Below are 24,939 nucleotides of genomic sequence, written 5' to 3'. Positions count from 1 at the left end.
TCTTTTTTATTTGCAAGTCTGTGTGCATTTGAAATTTCCATAAGCTGACTATATATAACTGCTTTGTCATGATTTATTGCTTGATTACACAAAGCTTGGATGCACTCACTGCCATTACTTGGTGCCTCAAGAGACCATGGTATATTAGCCAGTTTGCTGGGGCTTGTATTTGTGTCGGCGCAAGTAATGCAGTGGCAGCGGTGGGTGAAGTTTTAGAGTGATAGCTCAGAACGCCAGACAGTTGAGCTAGGTGGTAAGGATTCATTATGCAAAAAAGAGGTGAGGCGTGCAGACAGGGCACAAGAGCAGAGAAGTGGACGTGGCAGGTCTGTGTCGCTAGTTACCTACAGAACTAGTTAACTAGTTTTTTTCAGAACCCTTTTGCCTGCGTAATTCTCAGGCATTAGTTCAGTATTTGAGAGAGGAAAATCCTGGTGATTGTACAGCTTTTAGTATGGATATCGAAAACCTGTATTATTCCTTGGCGCATGACGGGTTGCTAAATTCCGTAAATGAATGCATTAAAGAAGAACTGCAAGAGTCGGCTTTTACTGACAGATGCGATGTTTCAACGGGAGCTTTTCTAGAAATTCTTTCAATGTACTCGAAGTCGTCGCTGATTGGGTGGAGAGATGGCGTTTTTCTGCAGAAATCAGGCATTTGTATTGGCTCAAAGGTTGCCCTTATTCTTAGCAATATTTACCTGAGTAATGTTGAGAGCTGCTTAGAGAAAGCCTTAGGTGATTGCGTTATCAAGATATTTCGTTACATTGATGATTACCTGATTTTCTGCAATAGGGAAGAATTCGATTTCGCTGCTACCTCAGTAAGTGAGCAATTTAAGCTTTACGGACGAGGATTAAAGTTTACCAAGGAATTTCCTCAGCGACGCGTAATTCAGTTTCTAGACATTTCCTTGGTCTTCGAAGAAAATCACATTTGTTGGCAGTACTCCCCAAGATCTTCGAAGCCATTGTTACTCTTTCAATCCAAGCATTCCCAAGTAGTAAAAAATGGAATTGCCATGTCGTGCTTTAAGTCTGCTCTCACCAGATCCTGCATGCACAAAATGAGCGCCAGTTTTAATGCGCAGGTCCGGCACCTATTAGAAGCAGGTTATCCTAGTGTAGCAGTGGCCACTGTGGCTGAACGCCTAAAGAAGTCGGTTTTGAGGGGGACAGACGTGATTACAGAAAGCAGTAATAGCAAAAAAAGAGTAGTGGCTATTCCGTATATTCATTCAGTGTCGCACAGGCTTAAAAAAGTTCCAAGTAGATATGATGTTACTGTTGCTTTCACTGCTCCCAATAAGTTAGGTAGTTTCAAGTAGATATGATGTTAATGTTGCTTTCACTGCTCCCAATAAGTTAGGTAAGATATGCGCTGCCGTGCAGAGGAAAAAGGAGCAGGTAAAGGCAAAAAAAGAACATACATTTGTCCTGTGAAGCACAATAAGAACAGCAGTTTTACTGACTGTCGTATGGGTGTGGTTTATAAAATTCCCCTTAGCTGTGGCCAGTTCTACGTAGGGCAAATGGGGCGGTGTATTAATTAGAGGCTAATGCAGCATAAAAGGTCGTTAACTGGTGGATTGCCTCCTAATCTTTCCCTACATTGCAAAGATTGCAACTGCATGCCAGAGTTAGATGAATGCGCGATATTGTACAGGCATAAGAATGAAGATACGCGTCTTATGATAGAGGCATGGCATATCTATAATGGTGGAAGTGCGTGCGTGAGTCAGCCTTCGGTTACTTTACGTAAGGAAGATATTAAGTGCCTTAACAGTTATCTCTCAAGTAGACGAGCACATGTACCCGACCGACGCGTGGTGATACCATTCCAGAGCTTGTGCAGATGAGTTTTGTGTCTTCTTTCTTTTTTTGCCTCAGTGCTCCCTTCAGTTTATAGTCAGCGTTCGTGTTGTCCATGTCTCTACTCTTGTGTCCTGTCTGCACGCCTCACCTCTTTTTTGCATAGTCATAGCTCTACTACTCTAGGTACAAACCATGAAAATGCCTGGTTCCGTAAATGTGACCTTCGAGCTCAGCCAAGGTCAAACTGAGACTTAGCCTGCCAATACCGGCAGCTGCTGTGTATGCCACGTGGGTTCCCCTATCTTGAAAGCGATCTGTGATGTGGACAAAGTGCACGGTTGTGCGGGCGTCATCTTCAAAGCGATCTGGGATGTGTACAAGGTGCACTGAGCGCTGGCAGCTTTGTATGCGCTGTGCATTCGACGCTTAGTTCACATTGAAGCGAGATGCAGCACGAAGGTCAATTTGCGTGCTGCCGCGCCGAGCAGCGTCTTTGTCCTTTCCCAAAGAAAGCAAAACCGTGCTATCGCTCGACAAACATGGTTTAATCGCCTTCAACCACTGCAATTTCTTTTTTCACCCTGTGGCGATGATGAGGCTGAGGATCAGATGGTAGCCCAACGATTAAAGGATGACGACAACTTGCTGAGGATGATTACGGTCATTGTCGGTGTAACAGAAGGGACTAATGAACAGGTTGGCTGACAAAGCAAACCCACTTTCAAGCTTGTAACTGCTGTCACACTGAAAATGCCTTCTGTAGCACTTGATAGCAGTCTAGTTTTGAGAATAGTAAATGAAATGCATGTACTTTAGAATTGGAACCTTTCTTCTGGCACATCTATCTTAGGTTTGATAGTGCTACATATGGATAGAGTTATACAAGGGCTGTTCTGGACTACTTGAAAAGTACTGGGCTAGACTCGAGACTTTAAGGAAAGCACTTTTTTGTGTGGTTATTGTACCAGGGACGTTCTCAAAGTAAGTTTCGTCATTTATTTTCATGTGGAAACTTTATCGCCCTAAAAGAAGGAGCGCACCATGGCGTCATGAACCTTGCACTATTTCTTCACACAGTCGCCACCAACAATGAGACATTTGTCATAGTCTGCAATCAGTTTGAAGAAACCACTCTGGTAAAACTCGGTGCCCTGTGATGCAAGGAATTATTGCACTGCCTTGCTGCACCTCAGCATTGTTTTGGAAGTGATGGCCCAAAAGTGCAGCTTTCAATGCAGGGAACAGGTGCCCATTCATGCTGGATAACAGCATGCACTTCCATTGGCGACCACATTGTCAGCATGCGTCTGCCATCGTGATTTGTATTTGAGTAACCTCGGGCAGGCCGGTGTGCTGCTACTCTCTCTTCTTCGGCGCTTTGTACATGCATCATTCCTCCTCTGCTAATGCTCCTTCCGTCATTGAACCAGCAAAGGGCGTGGATTCTTATGGCGACTGTTTCACCTGGCGTACCATCTTCTCTTTAAAAGAAATGATGAAACTTACTTTTGGAACGTCCCTTCAATATATGCATCCTCTCCTGTCCTCATCATCTTTCATCACTCTTTTTTTGTACACTTTCCTTTTTCTCCTGTGCAGAGTAGCAGGCCAGATCATACTAGCTTAGGCTCACCTGGCTTCCTTTCCTCTAATAAATTCTTTCTCTCTAATAAAAGTGATTCAAGGAATTATTAAGTAATGTTAGTGCCTTTGAACAATAACTTGCTACAACTTGTGAACAGCAGCATATAAAGGTATCTTGCCATCCAAAGCAAAGCCAAGTTATTGCACCCCCTCTCCACTCTTATATCAAATTTAGATGTATCCTACTGAAAAATGTAACTGCCACTTTTTGTGAGGCATAAGTAATGGTGATGAAAAAGTTAGTGCACTTCATTGTTGGTAACTATTGGCCATAATAATGCAAAATGGAATCCAGTTTGTATCTAATGTTGCATTTCATAGAATTTCATATTGAAATGCTGACGAAACATGCTGGTAAATTGGGGTGGTGGTTGACAAGGTGCTTTGCACCCCTTCCGAAGTGTTACTCTAGGTGACCACCTGTTCTGCTTACAGGGCAAAATGCTTTTGCTTGTGATGGAATTTGCAAGGCAACTTAAAGGGCACATCAGTTTAGCTTTCAGTAATGACCTACATTATCTGCTTACTTCCAAATTCTCTGTTTGATAGTATGATTAAATGAAAAGTACGATGAAACCAAGGTTGTTGCCTGTGAAGACTAAGGATGTTTTCTCACTTCCTCAAGTAGCTGCAGATGTGGAAACTAATCTTGCTTACAGTAAATGCAATATAGTATGAGGAAGCCAGGCACCAGGAAGATACAAACTGCTTTGCTTTGGGTTTAGTAATGGTTTTATGCCAGCTTGAACTGTAACATGAAAATTAATGGTGCTGTTAGCCTCAAAGCTGAGGCGAGGCCTATCTCTGGCCATTGTTTCAAGCAGAGAAGTGCGTGCACAGAGGAACAAATAGCCATATCCAAGATTCACACATTCTTGGCTTTAGATTGTCTGCTTTCAGTAACCATAATAATTAGTGCAGTTAAAAAGATATAGACATCAGATGTCAAAGCCCAGACATCTCTGCTTGGTTTCTATACCTTTGACCAGACGTGAATATTCACTTTGCGGGGCACTTTTTTATTTCATCTTAAACCTGTAATGCCCAGCACATTTAATGCCACATTCTCGACTTCAACACTGGTGATAAGCTAGGGAAAGTGCTGAAGCCTTCCATCTAGATTTTTTTTCGTACCCAATTTTACGTTTATATTGTGGCAAATTGTGTGTGACACAAGGCATATTACAGAGTTAATGACTGCAGGTGACCGAAAACTGCAGCGCCTTGAAACGTACGCATCAAGGCAACTTGAATGAGACCCGTTGCTGAGACCCAGTGGCTGTGGCGTTGTGCTGCTGAGCATGAGGTCTTGGGTTCGATTCCCAGTCGCAGCAGGCACATTCTAATGGTAGTGCAATGTAAAACAGTCATGTTCCGTGCTTTGCATGCATGTTAAAGACAGGTGGTCGAAATAATCTGGAACCCCAAACTACAGCTTCCCTCGTAACCCAATGTGCAGTTCCGTTACATTAAACCTCACAATGTAATGACTTGAATGAGGCCATAAATTAAGGGCATGCTGTCAATATACTTCCATTACAATCTCCAAAAGCTGCTGACACCAGAAGCAGATGTTTAGGTGAGAGACGGCGGGCTGGAATGAATTCCAAAGGAATCTCTACTGCTGCTTTTTAGGGAACATGCAGCACATTCTTCAATTTGTCTCCGCTAGTGAGTGGTGGCTCCTGTTATTTCACACGTAAAACAGAGTTAATGAAGAACCAGTTTGGTGAAACGGTAACTTGCTCAGAGTACTTTGAATTTTGACAGTGTGTGGTGCAGCTTGAGGTCTCTGCACAAGGTTGGGCATACGTGGGAGACCAGCCTGGCCTTTGTTTGTCAGTTGTTTTCAAGTCCCTGTCTATGACCACCATCTGAAATTACGAAGACATCACGCCCGTTTTCTGTTGACCTTGCGAGGAACACGGGGCCTAATGGAGTCGAAACTAAAACTGGCCTCAATACAGTGTAGTTGGGACAAAGTAGTAGTGTGTACTGGAAGGTAATGAAGAAGAAAGAATGTGCATAGTTTGAGGCTGGCTGCTGCACTGTCAGAACTGAATGATCCTAGCAGCGACATTCTTTGGTAATAAATCTTGCTGAATGGAATTGCGGCTTACAGAAGTAACACAATTATTGCACCAAGAGTGACGAATGCTTTATACAGTTGGGACACATATTTTTCTGCACTAGTTTAGCAGAATGTTGTGTGCAATCTATATTAATGCTGTAAAATTGAGATTTTTCTGTATGTGTTTACCACATTTGGTAATATAGAATGCAGGTGCCAATTTTTCTACAAGGTTTTCTTAAAACCGTATTTTACACACTTCTCACTATGTGTGCATGTATAGTTTTTCCTCTGTGGTAGTTGTGATGATAGTGCTTCAGCTTCATGGTGAATTAAGAGTGTTTACATCACTGTCAGCTAACCGTAAAGATTATTTTCTTCAAAGAAAAGTGTGCATATCTGTTAACGTCACATAGTTTTTTATTGAAATAAAACAATCCTGCTAAATACATCCCAAGGAGAATGTAGCACAGACATTTATGAAAGAACGAGATGCATAAATCTATTTCATGAGAAGTACCCTTTCTTATAATACAGAGAGCACTAGTCACACTGATAGATGTCAACGATTAAGGCAAGGAACAAGAAACATGACTAGTATTTGAGTCCTATTGAAAATAGGCTGCACCACTAATAGTGAACTCGCATAAAGCACTCTGCTTAGATGTCTGAATACACAAAGAGACATCAGCACCACCCATTCTTTCTTTGCTTCTAGTCTAAAACCCTGACTACTGACTGTGCTATAGTTGATGCTCACCGTTATACACTTGATAAAAGTTAAGTATTCTTCGTTGAGAGTATGGACAGACATTGCTAACTTCAGTGTCACCACTTAATACAGAAGAGCAGCAGCACAGACTCGTCATGAGAAAGAGTTTCTAGGAGACAACAGTATTTGCTGTCAAGAGTACAATAGCTACAGGACAGGTACTATTCCAAGAAATACATGTGTAATTGGTATACATGTAGTAATACACATGGAGTTAGCGTTTCCAGAAACGACAGCTGCATCAGATACCCCATCACAGCATGAAAGTTTCAATCGTTCTTTAGGCAGTTGAAGGCTCACTGTGTCAGCCCTACACATCTTGCATCAGGGGCTTTGCATAATGAATTTAGGATTTTGTTTAACATGTTAAGGCGGGCTTGATGGCAATTCTTACAGTGCTTTTCACAGTGACACACGCATGGGCTAGGAGAACAGACAGTGAGAGCTCCGACTACCAACAACCTTTATTTCATAAAGGCCACATACTGATATAGGGAGAGCAATCACATGACCTTCACAGACTGAAGTTGTTTACGGGGCAAGAGCGATTAAATAACATTCGCGAAGCACCAGTAGTGAAAGACCTTTGAACATGATTATTGCGTGAAGCATAAGTTGGGACATGACCGAGATACTGCACTTCAAAGCTTAGGTTCCTTTTTTGCCAGTGCAATTGATGGACTGCATAGGCACTGAGCTATTGTTGCCTGGCTATCTCTGCAGCTTCAATAATCTCACTTACCAATCTCTGGGTATGTTGACTTAGAATTGTTCTGCTTGCAGATCTGGCATGCAACTACAAGCAATGGACTTCAAATGTGTGAAAGTCTGCAATTACTCTCCATATATAGCCATGTGGTTGCTTGAAGTCGGTGTTCATGCTTATTTCTCATCCCTGTGTCACCTATGCTTCAAAAATACAGTAGGATTTTGTGCTCCAAAAACTATTCCATCACCGGGTTTTATCACTCACTTGTACATGCTACAGCCTAAGCAAAAGAAGGACAAACAAAAAGTTGATATGCATTATAGGTGACTAGGTTCTCATTTTGTAAATACAGTGATTATGTAATTTAGCAGGCAGACAGCGCTACAGATAACTGATTACAAAGTTCATGGCTGGTACATTTACTAAAGGAAATGACACACAACATGCAATTATCAACAGATTTTTGCACTACATTGGAAAAAAAAATATTTTCCACAGCACTACTTGCTTAACGAAATGTAAAGTTACCTCTGTTGCTGTGTACAGCATAATTATTACATTATCAATCTGCTCAGGCACTTCTTGCATGCAGTCTTACGCTTGTTGAGGACACACCATTGTCTGTGAAAGTTGAATGCCTCAGCATAGAAGTTCACTCCTTATGAGAATGTCTATTGTCTATTTTATTCATTGCTACATTATTCTCATGATAACTACTAGACCAACAGGGGCACTTACTAACAGTTCATCAGAAAGGGCCAGTTCGTATTAACTAAACTCAGCTATAGTATGCCACATAAATGTAAACATAATCTCAAACATCACAGTGTATTTCCATGAAAGTTCACAACCATATCTACACAGAGTTCCTCAATTCTGAACCAGTCATTATCGAAAAGGAAACAAAGAAAACGGTCACATGAGACTGCTTGTATGATTGCAAGCAAGCTACCATATAAACTCTATACAAGCTTATGTGCAGACATGGTTGGTTGCAAATGATATTCACAAAGATATACTACATACATTTGCAGCAAATAAACATAACATCCATAATGGGGGTCACACCAGGACAACATATTGTGGCTGTGGATAAAAAACAAAGTTGGCCTTTTGAAAGTGGCAGTATTACAGATAGCACAGGCCATTTTCAGCATTGGTTATTACATCTTTCTTTACGTTTTGCTCGTTGTATGCTGACAATGTGCACAGAACTTGTCAGAATGGGGATTGTCTTTTGGTGAGACAGACACATTTTACAGCACTTCTAGTGTTGCATCCGTATGAAACAAGACTGGAGCACATGATCGTTCATGGCAACGGCTGTGGTAAATCCCAGTACCATTCATCTTTGCGACTTTCATGAAGCACTTAATCTGTAAGGCCTGCAGAACAACATTTATTTGACCTAGTTTTACTTGTGTGCATTTTTGAAAATCTGGGACTGGTTGAAATAACCTAATATGGTGCTGCTTACTCATCCTCTGTAGCATATGCTTAAATGTGTTGCTGACTGCTACGGCAATATTAAACTATTATCTTCCGCTGTTGACAGTATGAGCGTACTCCACACAGGTTCTGAATTGCAATAATCTTGAATTTATGCAATAACAAAAGCTAATTGAAAAATAAGAGCTAGAAAACACAAAACGGAAAAAGAAAATGTGACACCTTTGTAAGACTAACGTCACACCCGTGCATCCGGGACAAGTACTTCAAGGAAAAAGAAATGTTAGTAAATCCCTTCTCCTTTGCCTGCAGTGGTCAAATGCTCATCTGCGAATTGCACTTGCAAACAAAACTCCAAACCTGCTTGGAACAAGGTTGGAAAGAAAAGAGAAAACGAGGAAGAGTACACTAGCCAGATTCCATGTTCAAGTAATACGCTTCTACCTCTCTACGGGTTGTCCATGCTGCATAACCGACGGTGCACAGTGTCAGTCACCGGGTGAGCAGCCGACATGCTGAGACGAATGGCTCCTGCCGGTCGCTGGTTACCGCCACGAGCAAGTAAAGGAACAGTGCTGGAGTGAGGCTCTTCGTGGAATGCGGCCTCAAGAGCCAGTGCCCTCACACACGGTTCTACTGGGATTCCATGACCTCTCTGCTGCCGTCAACGGCAGTCTGGTTGTCTGTATTGGGTCCTCCCTGCGCTCCAGTAGCGGTAGTGAAGTCGGCGCCACCCTTACGCGTTGGGATGTAAGACTTGATCTTGCTGAAGAGGCCACCCACAGAGGCCAGCATCGACGGCTGTTCCTCTTGTGTCTCGATGCCCATCTCTGCGAATTCGAAGAGAAAAATGTGAAGAAAAGCATGCGTCCTCATGCTCTACTTGAGTGACCATAGTGCGGTAGCATTGCAAAATCCTATAATTTGATAATTATCTATCAACGTCCGGATATGTATTCCGCTACCTTGTAATCATTTGAGGTATGACATAATCTACTGCTGCTGTCTACAAGTCTACGCGGTGTGTAGTCAACAGGAGCACAATGACAGCTGTTTATAGCGCAGCTCCTAGGCGGCCGTTCCTGCGGTGAGCGTCAGCGACGTAACCGCGCGAACGAGCACAGCGAGGAATGAAAGAGCGAACGCGGAGCGGGATATGAAAGACGCGAGCCGTGAACGGCGGAGACCAATGAGAGCGGCCCCTTCAGTGACGTGCGCGAGGAAAATTGGGGTAGGGGGAAGAGGGGTATTCCGAGTGGACATGCCCATTTCGTCTGCTGCTGAAGTTCTGATTGGCTGGGCTTGGGTACGTGACAGATGGAGACATGTGCTTCAGCCAATCAGCACTTCAATAGCAGACAAAATGGAAATGTCCACTAGGTCGAAACACAGACTAGACTTCCTGGTGTCACGCGGACCCGCCCAACCGCTCGATGCATGCTCGTAACTGGTCTCAGCCATACCGCTCGTTTCGTACTATCGTCTCCTCGCGTCAGATCTCGCTTGCGCTCGTTTGGTTTGCTTGGTTTGGCCTCGTTCGCGCTTATTTCTATTGTGATAGTTTGCGATTGTTTTGTAATCTGATTGTGTGCGCGACGCGAATCGTGCAGTACTTTCTGAAAGGCACACGGCACCAGCGATTACACTGGAACCTTCGACGAATCATGTATAAAAGCCAACGCGTTTCACCCGCAGATCAGATTGGCGACGACCACCGATTCTGTTACATGCCTCTCTCAAATTCTTTGCCTCAATATAATGTGAAACGAAAACACGTATAGAGCTGTGCTCAAATTTCGCATTAGGGAGTATCGTAATCGTCGGTAATTTTTGTGTTTTTTTTTACTTTAACACATGAAGTACACGTGCGGGCTATTGCTATATATAACATATACCATGAAGCTATTTAAACGCGCTACACGCTGACCATACCTATCGCACAGCATGTAACCACGCGCACATACCTATGCGAACCAGCAGTCGGTTAAGCCGCCTATATACATAGAACGCAATGTAGTGAAGAGCATTGCGCGATCCAACGCGCCAGCCGCACACGCGCCTCTCGACGTCACAACTTTCTGCTGCCTCCTTCTTCCTCGATCCATCGTTCTCACCCGCCAGTTATGCCACACTTATCCGTCATTTTGGTGCCTGGTGTTAGGCGTATCACTACCTTTGCGAGAACACCGTGCGCTGGCATATCAGGATCAGCCCACACATACCATTCATTAAACTGCCTCCGGGATTGTCCCGCCGGTAGTTTGGCGCCTACATCCGGCGACCGTCCCAACCGGTGCTTAGCCGCTTTCTTTTTCTTTTTTTTTTTTTGCATCGTAAGCCAAACGAACGATCGTGCATCCTGTATGCACCAGGCTCCCCAATCATGAATTAACACTGCGGACATCGCCTGACAACTGTTGCGCGGACTAGCGCCGCGGAAGGAATATGTCTGCTGCTGTGCACAGTTACAAAGTTAGGGCCTTAGATGCGATAGCGTGTGTATGGTACACTCGCGACGGGCTTCAGAAACTGTCCATGTAGCTCCGCTAGCTAACGTTAATCAAAGCTGGCTTCTCCGCTATAAGAAACCTTGTGCGGCAAAGCCCGCCTTCTCTAAAGAGAGCCTTCGTTTTGCAGGCGATTGCCTGTGTGTTATTAAAAAAAATTCTATCTGACCCAGACCGCTAGCTTGGAAACGGTAAGCAAATAATGAATGACATCAACCGGTACTGAACCTGAGCAGTAAGAGGACCTAATGCATCGGGGCATAAGATTCAATGGTGAGAATTGACCGCAGTGTCCAGCACCGGCAAACGGGGCATCGATGGTGAAGAAAGGCGCACACGAAAACAGTCATGGTTCTGCGTTACTAGAAACAGCTAGCGTGCAGTTATAGATTACAGCAATGAACCCTGGAATTGTAATTTCAGGGGAAAAACAGAGAAAAACAGTCTCCGCCGTCAACTTCTAGGGGGCCCGGAATACATCTTTAATATTCCTCGGGTGCCTCGATGCCAGAGACGTGGTATTGAGGCACTCTGAATGTTCCAGCAATGAGAGCAGCTTAAGTTTCACGTGAAGGCGTGCATTCTAATCTAATTATATTCAAGTGTCACATGAATCACTACTTCCTTCGTAAAAGGAACCGAGGCTAAATTAACCTGAACAATAATTAGCTGTTACCCATAACAGTGGTACGCTCCATTGTTTTTAGCCTCCACTACACTGTACGTTGATGGTGATATGGGATTACAGTGACTGCATGCACAACCAAGACACGGAAAGCCATGCAGTGGAGTGACGCATATATGCAGGAGTGTTCACGTAGCGCGTGGTTTGACTGCTTGTACATTGAGCCATATGTGAATGAAACGTAATCGCTGCGAAGGATACACTTTGCGGAATACGCACTGTGTGAATCTGCCACCGGGCAGCAGCCCGCAAGTAATTGGGTCACGGTGCGTGTGACATGCATGCATGGCGGGTTATAAGAGAAGCCTGTACACCGTCACTCTCTCCGGTGAGGGTATTGAATAAATTGCCTAAAGAGAGCGCGAATGGTCGCTCACGGTTTTTGTCGTATTTCATTCTTCACCCACGCACTGTGCCTTCCACAGCAGTGCACAGAACTAGTAAGACAAAGTACACAGTGCTCTATTCACAGACAAAGCGAATGAAATTGAACCGACGGGCGTTAACGGTAGCTGGTCGTGAAAGAAAGGAAGCCGTCGAACACACGGGCGAACATGCATGGACACACTTCAGTTCTAGACGAGTCGCGGCTGCCGCGTCACGAGTTCGAGCGTAGAAAAAGAAAAAAAAAAGGGAACCGGCACGCGACGCTATATTTAGTGCCCCACGCAGACTCGCGCGTGTGAGCGCCGATGTCACGGCCACGTGGCCCGCAGTTTCACGTTACTGGTCGCTTCTTGGTGAAGGCGACTCCGGGAGGCCGCTCACCCTTGCCCGCCACTCCGGCGTTCGTTACATAAGTATGCGCCCCCGGTGCGTAAAAATGGGATGCAGCAGGCGTGGCAGGCGGTTCCGAGTGAGAAACTGCAGCTTACCAACGTCGTTAAAACGAACTGATGAGTAATTCTGTTCTGCCAACGCTATACTAATCTACTGGGCCGAAACATGGAGGCCAAGGAAGAAAGTTGAAATGACCGCCCAACTATCGACAAAGACGACAGTGCATTAGAAACGAAACACGGGTAGGCGATGTTACAGATAGGAAGTATGTGGAGTTGGTATAGGTCGTGCAATGCGTAGTGAAACTAACTGCCTCGTAGTCCGTTAATATAAGTGACATAATGGATGCCAATTAAATGATGGGAAACGCAGTGAAGTGTGGCATAGAATTAGGCACAGCGACGAGGAGACCCGCAGCCATAGAGTTACGCAAGACGAACGTATATACAGTAAATACTCGTTATAACCAAATCGCTTTATTCGATATATCGGTTTACTCGAATTATTTCGCGGACCCGACAGCAGAGCGTGTATTTCGGATCAAATTATTCGAAGTGCAGTAGCACCGGACTCCGTTTAGTAGGATGCGCGAAGCGGGAAATCCGCACGGGACCGCTTTGGTGCGGCATACATGGTGACAATTTGCGTTTCTTCGCGCTAACCTGCCGAGGCAAAGATCGTTACCGAGGTCATCCCACCACGTGGTGGCGGCTCCTTGTGACTAACCAATTTTATCACGTAATGATGACCGACAGACGAGGCAGCTGTTCGCGGGCGTCAGCGGAATTTCGCTACTGTTATTGTCGCCACAGTCGTGCGCGACTTTGTTTCAATGAACTCGCAGGCTGTTGAAGCGTACCACATCCCGCGTTACTACGACTCTCTTATAGCTACTGCGCTTTTAACGAAACCGTTTATAACAAATTAAATTTTCTGTCTCGATATATATTTCGAATTTATATTATATATATGTGTGTGTAGTGAGGGTTTACTATAACTGGATATTCCTTGAATTTCTCCGTCGCGCATTGCACATAAAATATGCGAATGATTAGGATGCACTGCGACCATAGCGTTAACACAGAACACTACTTCAGCTTCTGCTTTATTTTAAGAGCATGGATTAGTTAACACCTCATACGTTGCACTGACACTGGTCCAAATTGTAAACACAGCCACGTGCCAGAAGCACTTGTACACGTGTTCTGCGCGCGTTTGACCCAAGTACGCGCGAGAATGGCAGAATATGCAGTCTCTCCGATCGCGCACGTCGATAGCAGTCTGATGACTTATTTCGGGCCTTTAGCCTGACGCAAATAGCTCAGCTGCGGTTATAAGGGCTGCTCTAGCCTTTTTACAAGCTACTCCACTAGACACACGGCTTAAGAGATGCCGAAACGTAGTGGACTCGTATACAGGCACTTCTTCCTCATCGTAACTCCTCTTCCTCCACGTAGCCCCACGTGTGTGCTGCTTCGTTCTCGTGTGTGCCTGCTGCTATGCACAGTTACTAAGCGTAGCTTTCACGATATCGGCCCAACTAGCCTCATTTCTTGCTTTCCTGGAAATGACTGGCCCATCTCTCTTTCTCTCTATCTGAACTAGCTCGGCAAGTTGTTCTACATTCATGCTTAAAACCGAACAAGGCAACACGACACTGCGTGTAGCTATTTTTTGTTTCACCTTTTTATCCTTTTGTGCTATACTTACGTGAAGCATTACTCAGTTTCAATCGGTTCTGATGTCCCGAGGCACAACATTGACTGATAGAGAAGCCGCAGTGGTAGGGGTGAAGAGTAAATTAAAATGACTTAGTTTCCTCAAACGTGCACCGAAATCCGAGTACATGCTGCGTTTTGCATGCCGCGTCCAACTAAGCGCGGATGTGAGTCGCTAAGCAAAACCTCTTAAAGGGACGCTAAAGAGAAAACTTATTGTACCTGTATTAGTAAATTACCCTTCTAAAATTTTACTCTTACCGCGAGAAGAGTCTTGGTAAGCCAGAGAAGGCAACACAGGTGGCGACGGCGCCTTGAAGCTACCACGCCAATTAGCCGCGACGTCGTGGGTTTTCACAGCATCTGCATGCTAGGGCCTATAGTTAAAACGGTTATCGGTAAAAGTTGACAACATTGTGTTCCAAAAGAGCCGAAGACCGAACATGGCAAGTTTCTGCAACTTTTACTGAGCCGACTGGGCCCATATTTAAAAAGAAGAAAAAAGAAACTTTGAAATCCGTGACGTCAGATCGACGTACGAGCGCGGGGTTCTGGCGCAAAATTAAAATGACCTTCATTTTCTCTTCTATTAATCAACTTATTATCGCGAAGTTGACAAAAATAGAGTTTTCAAATACTACTTTATCTGTCTGAACTGATGTCGTGTTTCTCTTTAGAGTCCAATTAAAACGTAAATTAAATTAAACGATCAACGTTCGTTCCCTCGTTAATTAATTAATTCATTCGCCGCTAAGCACCGCAGCTTTCCGTTACTCTGTGTTTTATAGTAATGTCACGTTCGGCGCTATCACAACCCATTCCGACATATTCAGACTCGTATTCTCCCAGCCGACCCTTATGTCCTCAGGTGTCGAGAGAGCATCTAAAATTTCCCAAACAGCTTATTTTTTAGCTGTTGGATACGAAACCTGGCACAATACGGCTCGACTACAATGTGATGCCGTTGGCCGCTCGGTGCTCAATTTGTGCGGCACTCAAACTTGTACCACGAACCAAGCAGCGTATACGGTGTCCTACACAGCGTGTTGTTCCGCATGGTTCAATGCGTGATGCGCGCATTCGGTGAATGAAAGTGGGGACAGAACGGCGTCAGAGGCATTGCGAAGACCTGACGTTAGCTCCCCCCCCACTCGCCTTTTTTATTTCTTCTTTTCCCTCCAGGCTGCATGCTGTCTTCAGGGCAAGCGTCTCCGTGTTGTTACGGGCGGCTGCCTATATAATATCGTGATGCCACGGTACAGGTTCCCGTGCACATGTGTTGGCTGAGCTCGCTCCTGCCAGTACGGTGCGCACACGAAGCGACAGACGTAGTGTCTCAGAGACTTTGCGGAACGAGCTTGTCATAAGTTAGAAGTGAACAGGGACGATGCAAACGGATCAATAAAGATAATTATTATTCTGTACAAATTTTCCGAGAAACGCCGTGCAGAACACTGCAGACCAGTTTTGACCGGCTGGAGTTCTCTAACTGCAGTTCCCAAACGATTTCACGTACCGCCCCCCCATGCATACGTACGGTTACACTGCGGCTCGAAATCTAAGTCGCGACCTTGTGCTCGCCTACACAATGTCGTAGCGGCATGACCGCACACTGTATGACAGAATGACAATTTGCCTGACTGCATGCATCATGCTGTATATTTCCTCGCGCGAGAATGAATCAAACTGAAGAAAGACCTCACAACACTGCACCCCCTTTCCACCCCCCTCACTCAATAAAGAAAACAGACAGACAAGATGTTTGCCGCACATTACAAGATATTCGTTTGCACATTATAAGGTTGGGTAACATGTTTTCAAAGCATTGGCATTGGCTATGAGAGACGCCGAATAGAGGGAGGGCACCGGATAAAAATTTTTTGCGCACCCAAAGCTCGGTTTTGGTGCATGTGCATTTATGCATGCTGCCTCCCCCCCCCCCCCCCCCCACACACACACACACATCGGAATGCAGACAGCGTGGATGAGAACACAACCCACGACTTGGACAGCTCAATAGCAGGACGCCGCGGCCACGGATTCACCACAGCCCGTCCGTTGAAGTTCAACGCATAGCACCCTGTCTTATAAACGTTGTTAATTCACAACGCCTGCTTTGTTTTTTTATAAATTTGCCTTCGTGCTGACAACTACGGCACCAAATGAATACAGCGAAAAAAGAGGTGGTGCCGAGTTTCATATCCAACGGACAAGGGAGAGTTCCTTAGAAACGTTCGTAGCTTGTGCTGAAAAAAAAAAAAAAAAAAAAAAGACTGTAGACGCATTGCTTCCAGCTTCGTGCTGCATTCAGCTGAACGCGAATTTCTTCTTTCACGAACGAAGACAATGAGGCGCGGTAGAAGCACCATCTTATGCGCGCCAAACGCCTGCTTTATGCAAGAAATCTTAAGTTCACCGAGCCAATGATCGCGCTGTCAAATTTCGCCGAGCCGTACAAAAGCTCGCCATCCGCCGTGGTGACTTATAGCGGTTATAGGGCGTTGCGCTGATATATAAGCACGAAGACGCGGCTTCAATACCCGGCCGCATTTCGACGGGAGCGAAATGCAAAAAGAAGCGCTCGAGCACTTAGATTTCGGTGCACGTTAAAAGAATCCGGGGTCAAAATTATTCGAAGTCCCCCACCACGGCGTGCACCTCAATCGCAATCAGATCGTAGTGTTGGCACGTAAAGAACCCGGTAGAATTTATTAATTTTTTTTAATACTCGCTGCTTGTATAGTCTACCACGCCGAATACATGCTGATGCGACACGTTACTCGATATTTCGGCAGCTGAGGTCACGCGATCGCACAGTGCACTCAGAGTGCGTCATGCCGGGCATGGAAAGCCCGGCACGATGTGTAAATTAACGAACTAGAAATTTGAAAAATAAAAAGACCTGAAGTAACGGTCAGGAAATCCAACGCGCATTGAACAAGCTCTTCCGTAACCGCGTTTGCATGAATGCGACAGTGGCGCATCGCAGCGAACTTTTAGCGCATCGTAACTATGTGAACGGCGGTGAGGCGCTACAGGAAGGAAAATCTCATTAACGCTCCGAAGAGGGTATATCGAGATGGGTAAATGGTCTCGCGCGGTGAATATTTAAAAAAAAATAGAAAAAAGAGAGAGCGCTGGCTTATCGCATCGCGGGAGAGAGGAAAATTGAGGCGGCTGCCGGCGTGTGCTCTGAACTGAAACGCGCTCGCCGGAAACAAGATTCCGGATCTTTGGGACGAAGGGGGGGATGCGCCACATGTAAGCGCTGTCGTACGGTAATAGCGCGTGATGCCCTAGAAAATGCGATACGCTACTGTCGCGTTCATTTAAACGCGGCTCGTAACCTTCGGGTGTGAAAGTTGGCAGCGCTTTCTTTCCCTGCTCGTCTTGGTCGGATATTCGTTTCCCATATTCCGTGGTATACCATAACATAACCTATAGCCTAACGAGGTCGTCGCTAGTCTGCGTCCCGCACTAGGCTTCACGTATAACCTCCACGTAGAATTCGTTCGGTGATGGAAAACTGTTCGCTGTAAGCGAGTTCGCTGTATGAGTGGAGACGTTACAAGTACCCGCGCGCGAAATTATTGTCATAATTTCTCCCGAAAGTCGTACGCGCCGCAACTCGCATTCGGAATAAACGGCGCGCGGCACTTTTATAAGCTCTTTAAGGGATAACGGTTACCAGCAACGTCTATCGATCTGCCCCCGTTCCCTTCCGCGGGTCATCTCTCGCATCGATTATTACTGAGTCTGCACATCGTCTGCGCGCGCGCAAGAAAAGAAGAAAAGAAAGGAACGAAAAATATAGGCGAAAAGCAAATCCGTTTGCAAGCGGAGATCAATATCGGTATGCATTCGCGAACGTCACCAAATAGAGTTTCAGATTCCATACATTTGGACGCACAAGGGGGTGCCAAAGCACGGGCCTGCGCCTACCCTTTAGTGCTGCCGTCCAGCTTTAATATGAGAATTGCGGTTCTATTCGAACGACGCCGTTAGTTCGAGATAATCCAGTCCTCGACATCACGCTATCTTTTCTTCTTCTTCCCGGCGCACTGCGCTGATGTAGAGAAACGGAACGCGTGGCGCGCTGGTCTTTAACGACAAACAAACCGTATTTATGGACAGTGGACAAAGTGAACTGTGGCATAGTTTGAACTAAATCAAATGGTTTTCCTTCCCTCCTTCCTGTCTTACTCGCTGCATATTTTTCAGTGCGACAGCAGTTAGAGATACTTTGGGGCTCAGCTTATCCGTTGAGGCCATAAGATATATCCGGGATCGGCCCACCCATTCCTCCTAATCAGCGCGCTGAATAAGCTTAACAGAGGCGTCCGAGTGCCCTCGCTCAACTTAGCGCAAGACAAACCGGGCTGGTATACACAAAGTAGTTGGCACGCTATGGCGGTTCCAAAGAACAAGCCAGCTTTGCTATAATGGAGGTAATAGCGGATGTGGCCTGTCGGTGACCAAAAGTTCGTGGAAATGAACGAAAATATTTGTTAATTTCGCACAAGAAGGCGGAACGCGCAGCTTGAGGAGCCCGAACTTCAGTCGTAAATAATTCCAGCATGCAGGTTTGTCGCAAGAGCTCTCTCTCTCTCTCTCTCTCACACACACACACACACACACACACACACACACACACACACACACACACACACACACACACACACACACACACACACACACACACACACACACACACACACACACACACACACACACACACACACACACACACACACACACACACACACACACACACACACACACACACACACACACACACACACACACACACACACACACACACACACACACACACACACACACAAAAGAAAAAAACCTGGACTGCTCAGTCTGATTTTAGGCTCTACGTCAACGATACATCGCGGCTTTACTCTCGACGGTATACGTAAGCAAAGACGGCGAATGGCCTTTCTCTTGTATTTGGACGAAACTGCACGGACTATCACCTGGACAACGCACCTTTCAAGATATTCTGCGAGTTTGACGTACACGTGCGCGTTTTAACTTGTAGTTAACTTGGTGAAGACGCTCCATGTAAGGCCAATACAAAGATGAAAAAAAAAACAAAAACAAGACTACGTCGTGGTGGATCTGGCATCAACGTCTGAAGTGGCCATACCTATCGCTAAGGACCTCATAGCTATGGAGTCATATAGCAGCGCCTGTTCAATTCATCGGCCAGCATCTGGCGGAGATTAAGAAGCAAATACGGAGCGCGCTGGATTTGAACGTGCGCATCCGCGAGGCTACATACTGTAGGTCCCGCCAAATTCAAGTGCTCAAAGCTGCGTCGCCTGTTGCAGCTTACTTCGCCCATCAGCCAGCTCTTTTTTTCCACAAAGCTTTCCCTCCTAGTCAAGAAAGTAACTGGCTAGATGTAATTGGTCGCTAAAAGAAAGTGATTGAATCACATAAACTTTACCGAGCAAGAAAATCAATCCATCAATTACAAAGCTATACATACATGTTACTGATCACAAGTAATTAATTACATTTAATTCATTACTTTTCAAGTCTGAAAAAGCATCAAGCAGGCCTGCCCGGCTATTTTTAAAGCATGAAGCTATCGGTATCGAACAGCCATCTGTTGAGTTGGGAATGGTGCCTCGATCTCTTCGCTCGACCTAACGTCCTCGATTAGCGGCAAAAGTGTTCGCCCTGGCGGAACTTCATTCGATTAAGCGATACACAATAGGCGAGCTCGGTGTTGGCACTCAGGTTTTGTAAGTGATCGCTGAAATGAGGATTCGTCGAATCAACGTTCGATCGAGTCGCATTTCACTGATTGTTGTTGGCACAACTGGACAAGCAACAGCAACGTGGTCAGCTCAACCGCTATTTAATCGTCTTCCTGCCTAGCTAAGAATCCAGTTTTCTTCCTCGTCTGAGGCGAACTCTACGCCCCATTTCTCACACGTGCGCTGATGTTGTGAGAAACTTGGTGCTGTGACCCACATCGCAAGGGTTTCATTGTCTAACTTGCGCGCTATCCTGTGAATGCAGGCCACGTCGACGAAATGTCTTTCTCGTTGTATTTCCTAGTCTTGTCGGTCACTTTCCGGCGTTCTCGCCATGCCAGCTTCCTGCATGTTCTTGTAACAACACCAATTCGAACTAGCTATCCTTAGCCTGCTTAACTGAACGAACAACCACGCCAAGCGTGATTGACGCACGATGCTTGATTGGACTGCAATGCCGTCTTTAATGATATTAGAATGGGCGACAGGGTGTGCCAAGTGGTGGCTCGTGGATTGTTGTCGGCCCATACTGTCTATGAAAAACGTCACCAATCGGATGACTAAGGAGAGTTCATCGTTCTTTATAAAAAAAAATATTGTAACGTTAAGGCCCCTGTCTGCTCACATTAAACACTTGACGTCAGCCATTTGTTTAACATAGTACCTGTCATTTAAACGACGAGGGAGTCAATGACGTACCTAAAGGTCAACGTGTACGAAGCAACCGGTGGGCAACAGGTTGACTTCAACGATAAACCGCGGAACACGAAGGCCCCTAACAATTAACCAGGCTGGACGCACTACAAACAAAACGTTTGTTCGTGTCCAATTCTGTTCCAAGCTGTATCGCGAAGTTATGTCTCAGGAACTCGTCCAAATCTACACCCACGCAACTGGTTGAGCAAGCGATGCAAAGATTCCAAATAGCCGGTTATTACAGTTTTCATAATTGCAGTGTCAACTTTTCCACAGTGCGTTTTTCGCTTCCACTACGTGTCGCATCAGTCGGACAGACATTTTGCGAAACTTCGCCGTCGTTTGCAACAAGACAGGCACGCTTTTTTGTTTTATATCATGCGCCTGCTGCATGACGGTTCCCGAAGTGCAGGTGGATTCGATCAGTGCACTGAAAGGGGTATCAATAGCAAAAATTTTATCGCGTTTTATTTTTCTCTAGCCGACAGCTAGAGAAAAACATGTCGCATTCCAACGAGGTATGCACTCTCAAAGCGCGCGTTAGTGCAGCATGGCTTCGTGTCCAACGTGACATCACGACAATCGAAGGTGTTGACCACGTAGTTTATCGCCCACTACAGACACGTATACGCTAGTCAGTCCAGTGTTAGGGTGGCTAGAAACACTGGTAGGGTGGCCATTCCAGCCAACCTACCAGTGTAGTGGGCAAGCACCTCGCCATGACTGTCGTGCCACCGAAATTCTGAGAGCGTCGAGGTTGTTGAGCCATTCGCAGCCCACCGCTTACTTCGAATGAACCCTTCAATTCTGCCTCGCATTGACGCTTAATTCAACGGTTTCGAGACAGCTTTCCACGCCTGATGTGCAACTTTCAAAAAAAAAAAAAAAAATGACAAGGTAAAAGAAGGAGAAAAAAAAAAAGAAGAAAATGACAGCGCTGATCTCTATAATCCATATGCAGGGTTAGCCACTTTTAGGGAAAACACTATATAGCATTCAAGTGCTCATAGCAACTTAAGTTTGCTACGAAGCCCTGTAGACTAATTGTTGATAGAGTTCATTACTACTGATCAATATATACGTATATATACACATTAGCCGTCGTATAAAGACACATTTATCACATAAACTCGAAAAAATACCGAAGCAATACTGGATTGAATATTAATGAAGCGTTCTCACTAAGCGTAGACAACCACTCACATGCTGTATGAAATATAGAGAAATGTCGAGTTGAGATGAAAGTGATAGGACCGATTCAGCGGCGCATAAGGTGGCTAGACGTGCGCGGTCAGAGTCGCTGGCTGTACTGGCCTTCGACGGTACCAATGGGGTGAGACCAATACATGCGCCTGGCCAGAAAATAGTCAAGTTCACTGTAGCCTAAGTATACTGGTTTACAGTAACCTGAATGACATGGCACCCGCGTTGGCGGTTTGTATACGTGACATTTTCGTCACAGGGCTACGCATGCATCGGCGCGCGTTTTCAAGTGCTCACATTAAACGATGGTATCATTATTTGTAGCTTGCAGAAGCAGCTGAGGCTGCATGCCGTCATAACCGAGTCTACACCTACGAATTTGAATATCAAGTGTCACCACTCCAGTTAACGCCCTCGCCTCCTCTGCAAGGAACAGAAAGAGCGTGGAAGCTCATCGCGTATCGTTAAAGAAAGCAACAGTGCCTGGGTATCGCAGACAATAGTTCGTTGTTATCAGAAGGCACGGATCTGAGAAAGGCCAAGTTTGCTGATGCTCGAGATTTAAGATAGCTCGGCGACCGCGCGTTCATCGTATACGTATATCTATCTGCCTTCGTTGGTAAGCCGAAACCCGTGGCCTTGCCCGATAATGACCAGGCGGCGGATGCAAGCGAAGCGTCCACTGATTCCGTTCTCTGACAGAAACCAGTCGCCAGAAAAGATTCCCTTGCAAGTATGGCGGCAGCGCTTTCCCCGCCCCATTTTGTGCTTTTTGTTTTAATATCGGTGTCCCTGCACGCCCGAATCGGGGCCTTGCGGTATGAATGCTCGTAACAGCGTCGTTTCACCCGTCGTCACCTCACAGCCAGAACCGCAGATTCGCGTTTCTTTGTAACCTTTGCTTATCTCAGGAGAGAGAAATAGAAAAAAAAATTGTATAAGTTTGCTTGCTTCAGCACGCTATAAGTCTCTCAAGGTACAAAAAAAAAAAAAAAAAAGGAGACGACAGAAAGGGGATGTACGCATATATAGTAATACCTAGAGCAGCTGCACGTATATATAGTATACGAGCCTTAAATGCCACGACGGCACCGATCAACATTCTTCGGCAAACGTCTACGCCTTGAATCGGCTATACGGGGGTAAAACCTTTCTGTCGACATTCGTACAGCTGAGAAACGGATAGACTACGAGCCGCGTCGAGGTGTTGCGCCGTTTTATGTATTGGATGCACGACAGGCCACTAACAACTAACACTGCATGGGCCGACGAAGCAGGCGTGCGTTGGTGGGCGTTGGCTAAGAAAAGAGCTGCATGCCGCGAACGCCGCCGGGACGAAATATAGGCCAACTAGGGCTGTTCTCTGGGACTGCCTTATAATAAAGTTCAAGGTGATGCGACAGCGCAATGCAGCCATAGTGTGCTCTTGCGAGGCACATTCCTTCTCAGAGGGAACCCATACAAACAGCACATTATAGATGTTTTCATATGTACCTTGTTAGGCCCTTCAAGACATCTTACGCAAGATGAAAGGTGGCGAGACTCTTTCTAGTCATCCTCCTAACTTTTTTCTTTAATCGAGAACGGAAACAGTGACATACTCGCAGGAAAATGAGGCGTCAGAATTTCGACATATTCTGAGTAATTCCGATATCGGTTAAAACTGCGTCTGCAAAGCGCAGTGGAAGGTCGTCAGGCATAAAATGACATTGTTTATATCCGGCGTCTATTCATTCGGCATCGTCGTGCGTTCTGGATCGAATGGCGGTTATTGCGACAATTTCGAAACAGAAGCTACTTCGTGCCCACGCATTGCAATTATCTGCGACTAAGCCGCGCAATAAGCCGTATGAGCGAACGGAAGCAGCATGTTCCAAGCGAAATCTGCCGGGGATGGTTGCTCTTCGTCATGATGCGCGTGATAATTCAACTTGTTCAAATGTGCCTTGCTATTCCAACTTCACGCAAGGCAATGGACCGATGTAATAGGCCTCACATTGCGTTAGAATTTGGACGTTGTGACGATAGACTGCACCGTGTATTCGCGATTACTGCACTGAGAGACGATATCGAACGCGGCGACAGGGCATTAATCAAGCATCTATTAAGCAGACAGCGGTCACAATCGGATGTAATTGCGCCACAAATCTTGCTCGTGTCGCTCGAACGCGGTCGCCTTATCGCGCAGGTGATAAACGGGGAGTGACCACTCGCCTGCTTTGCTTTCGCTCCGGCTATTTTTCTTTTTTTCTTCGCTCTCTCGTTCACGTTTGCGGTCATGAGCTCACGTTTTACCGACAGGACAGAGCGCAAGCATTCAAAACACGTCACCTCGATGCAGCAAGCAGCCTACGCGGACACATTCTCGACTCACTAAAGTAAGAGCGCACGAAAAAAAGCGCTACCTGGACTGCCGCAGACCCAACAACTCATCCCTTCCCACCCAGCCGCACTGCAATACGCGCAGGCCGAGGATGCGAGCCCCGAGCTCCACGGCAAAGCGGCCCGCACCGCGTCGTGAAAATGGAAAGTCACCTCGGTTCCTCTTCTCCTCCATCTTCTTCAGGATGATGGCCTCCCATTCGGCGTCACTGGAGACCATCTTCCGCAGCTTATCCATCCACGTGAGGTCGATTTCCCCGAGGTCCGCATTTCCGCCGAACGACGCATCGCCCTCCGCCATCTTTGACAGAACCCGCGGCTTGCTGCAGTGCCGTCAAGCCCGCCTCGCCAGCCGCCGGGGTCTCTCTCTCACCCACACGCTCACCCTCTCCGCTCTTCTCGGGCCTTCCTCTTCCTCCTCTTTTCTCGTCAATCGAAGCGCGGCGCGCGAAATCCGCGCAGCGGCTAGCCGCACGCTGGCTTTCTCGTCGGCGAAGCCGCGCTTTTCGAGCGAGTCGAAACCACAAAGTGCGATTGATGCACGCGTTTATCCGTAAAGCTCCGGCGCCACGTGGTTTTCTCGGCCTGGAAGTCGACCGAATGCGCTGCTTTCGTTTTCGGATCGCTGGCAACCCGTTTCGGGTTTTAGAGGGCGCCGGGTGACGGAGCTGCACCTGCGCCCGTGCTCGCGCGCCTGCAGGAAAGCGTGCTCTATTGGTCTCAGTTGCG

At 46.1% G+C, this 24,939-nt stretch overlaps 1 protein-coding gene across 1 annotated transcript; it reads right to left on the bottom strand.

Annotated features, from left to right (window-relative positions):
- Positions 1-5,930: 5,930 nt before the first annotated feature.
- On the bottom strand, positions 5,931-24,770 carry LOC126542419 (uncharacterized). Its single transcript, XM_050189482.3, has 2 exons — positions 24,364-24,770; positions 5,931-9,292 (listed from the first exon to the last, which is right to left on the bottom strand). Exons 1-2 carry the CDS (start codon positions 24,509-24,511, stop codon positions 9,096-9,098), a joined length of 345 nt encoding a protein of 114 aa, XP_050045439.1. The 5' UTR covers positions 24,512-24,770; the 3' UTR covers positions 5,931-9,095.
- Positions 24,771-24,939: the final 169 nt, after the last annotated feature.

The sequence above is a fragment of the Dermacentor andersoni genome, chromosome 2 (genome assembly GCF_023375885.2).
Source record: "Dermacentor andersoni chromosome 2, qqDerAnde1_hic_scaffold, whole genome shotgun sequence".
NCBI classification, from domain to species: domain Eukaryota; kingdom Metazoa; phylum Arthropoda; class Arachnida; order Ixodida; family Ixodidae; genus Dermacentor; species Dermacentor andersoni.
This window is presented reverse-complemented; position numbering and strand designations above follow the sequence as displayed.

What these genes read in the sequence shown, in the direction of transcription:
- LOC126542419 (XM_050189482.3), bottom strand. Translation starts at nt 24,511, where the DNA reads ATGGCGGAGGGCGATGCGTCGTTCGGCGGAAATGCGGACCTCGGGGAA. An exon ending in GGAGGAGAAGAGGAACCGAG is followed by an intron (nt 9,293 to 24,363) that starts GTGACTTTCCAT and finishes TCGAATTCGCAG; the next exon opens with AGATGGGCATCGAGACACAA.